At 64.1% G+C, this 1,790-nt stretch overlaps 1 protein-coding gene across 1 annotated transcript in view; it reads right to left on the reverse strand.

The window, feature by feature from the left end:
• The window catches only part of PNPLA7 (patatin like phospholipase domain containing 7), a 57,726-nt gene that overhangs the window by 51,757 nt on the left and 4,179 nt on the right, over window positions 1-1,790 (reverse strand). Inside the window, exon 2 of the mRNA XM_015572352.1 lies at window positions 27-58. Within this exon, the coding sequence (XP_015427838.1) occupies window positions 27-56 (30 nt within the window). The 5' untranslated portion in view covers window positions 57-58. The remainder of the gene's footprint in view (window positions 1-26; window positions 59-1,790) is intronic.

Genomic DNA, 1,790 nt, shown 5'->3' on the forward strand with positions numbered 1-1,790 from the left:
CCGACGGGGAAACGCGGGTTCCCTACCTGCGGGCCGGCGTGCTCCTCCTGCTCCATGGCTGAAAGGGAAGCGAACAGTCCAGGTGAAAACGAGAAAGACGTTCCCAGGAGGACGCGTGTCCCACCAGCTCAGCCGCGTAGATGAGCCTCCCGCCTTCCCCTGGGCTCCCTTCCGCGTGAAGCTAGGTTTTCAGCCCTGGCCCGAGGGCCCAGGTGGCTGGCGCACGGCCCTGTGCACCAAAGGTCACCAGCTCGATCCCGGTCTGGGCACATGCCGGTGGCAGGCTCGGTCCCGCTCATAGCCAGCAGCGGGAGTGCTGGAGAGAGCCGGTCCATGTTTCTCTCTCTCCCCCATTCCTCTCTCTAAAATTGTTAAAAACATATTTAAAAGGGTTTTTTAAAATTATGTTCTCAGCCCTAGCCAGTTTGGCTCAGTGGGTAGAGTGCCAGCCTGCAGACCCAAGGGTCCTGGGTTCGAGCCGATCAAGGGCATGTACCTGGGTCGCAGGCTCCTGCCCGGCCGGGCCCAGGTCGGGGCTCGTGCAGGAGGCAGCCAGCTGATGTTTCTCTCTCGTCGCTGTTTCTGTCTGACTCCCCCTCTCGCTTCTACTCTCTAACAACCCACGGGAAATATCCTGGGGAGGTCAACAGACAAACACAAGCTAAGGTAAACAAACACGCCTGTGTTTTCACTGACAGGAAGGCCCAGATGGGAAAGGAGAGACGTCTCCCTGAAGAGGGGCTGCCTTTTCCGAAGCACCAAGCCGCGCCCCTCGCCATGAACAGCCCCCACGAGGCCGCCGGCACCTGGAACTGCAGCCCAGGCCCCCCACACACACACCCTCTCCAGCCCTGCCCAGCCGGCAGGGCAGCGAGCAGCTGGCCCCATGCCTGCCCAGCCAGCGGCAGTTCCAAACTGGCACTGGGCACAGGTCGGAGGGCACCCTCCCCAGAGGCCCGGGCTTGGGGACCTCCCCCCCCCCAGCCCCGTGTGGCTGAGCCCTCACGGGGGTGTGTTGGGTCCAGGGGACCAGCCTCACTCCCCTGGCCAGGTCTGGGGTCTTCACCCTGCAGCTCCCTGGCCCCGCGGGAAAGTGGGAGCAAGGAAGGGTTTCTCTCTTCCAAAGTTCCACCCAGAGGTCAGGGAGCCGGCAGGCGTGGGGTCAGGTGCCTTTGCTCCCGGGGTCCAATGTCCTGTGCCCTCCCCACCCCGCGGAAACCCATCGGAGTCCCCCAGGGCCAGCAGACCTGGACGCCCCCTGTGGCCGGCTACTGCCCTGACCAGGCCTCCCCACACCCGCCAGCACCTGCTGCCACTGCTCTGGGGCCAGAGGGGAGGGACCCGGTGCAGAGCCGAGGGCCCTGGCATCAGGGTTGGGGGGATACCTGGGTTAGGGGTGTCAGGATTAGTGGGAATGGCAAGTTAGGGGGTGTCTGAGCTGGCTGTGGAGGTTAGACAACAGTATTACCAGGCGTGAGATTTAGGGGGGACATTGGGGTTGCGAGGGTTAGGGAGGCGTCAGTTGGGGGTTTGCGGGGGTCGGGGTAATGGGGCGTCAGTGTGACAGGGGCGCCAGGTTAGGGGGTGTCAGTGTTACCGTGGCTTCGGGGTTCAGCGGCCACGGGTAGGGGGCGTCGGTGTTACAGAGACATGGGTGTTAAGAGGGGCGTCGGTAGGGGGCTTCATGGTTCCTGGGGTGTGAGGGGCGACGCGGTTAGGGCGCTGGTGTTAGAGCAGCAACACGGTTACGGGGTAGGAGCTGGGGGCGCCGGTGGGGGCACAGGCCGCGT

The sequence above is a fragment of the Myotis davidii genome, unplaced genomic scaffold (genome assembly GCF_000327345.1).
Source record: "Myotis davidii unplaced genomic scaffold, ASM32734v1 scaffold609, whole genome shotgun sequence".
Taxonomy (NCBI): Eukaryota; Metazoa; Chordata; class Mammalia; order Chiroptera; family Vespertilionidae; genus Myotis; species Myotis davidii.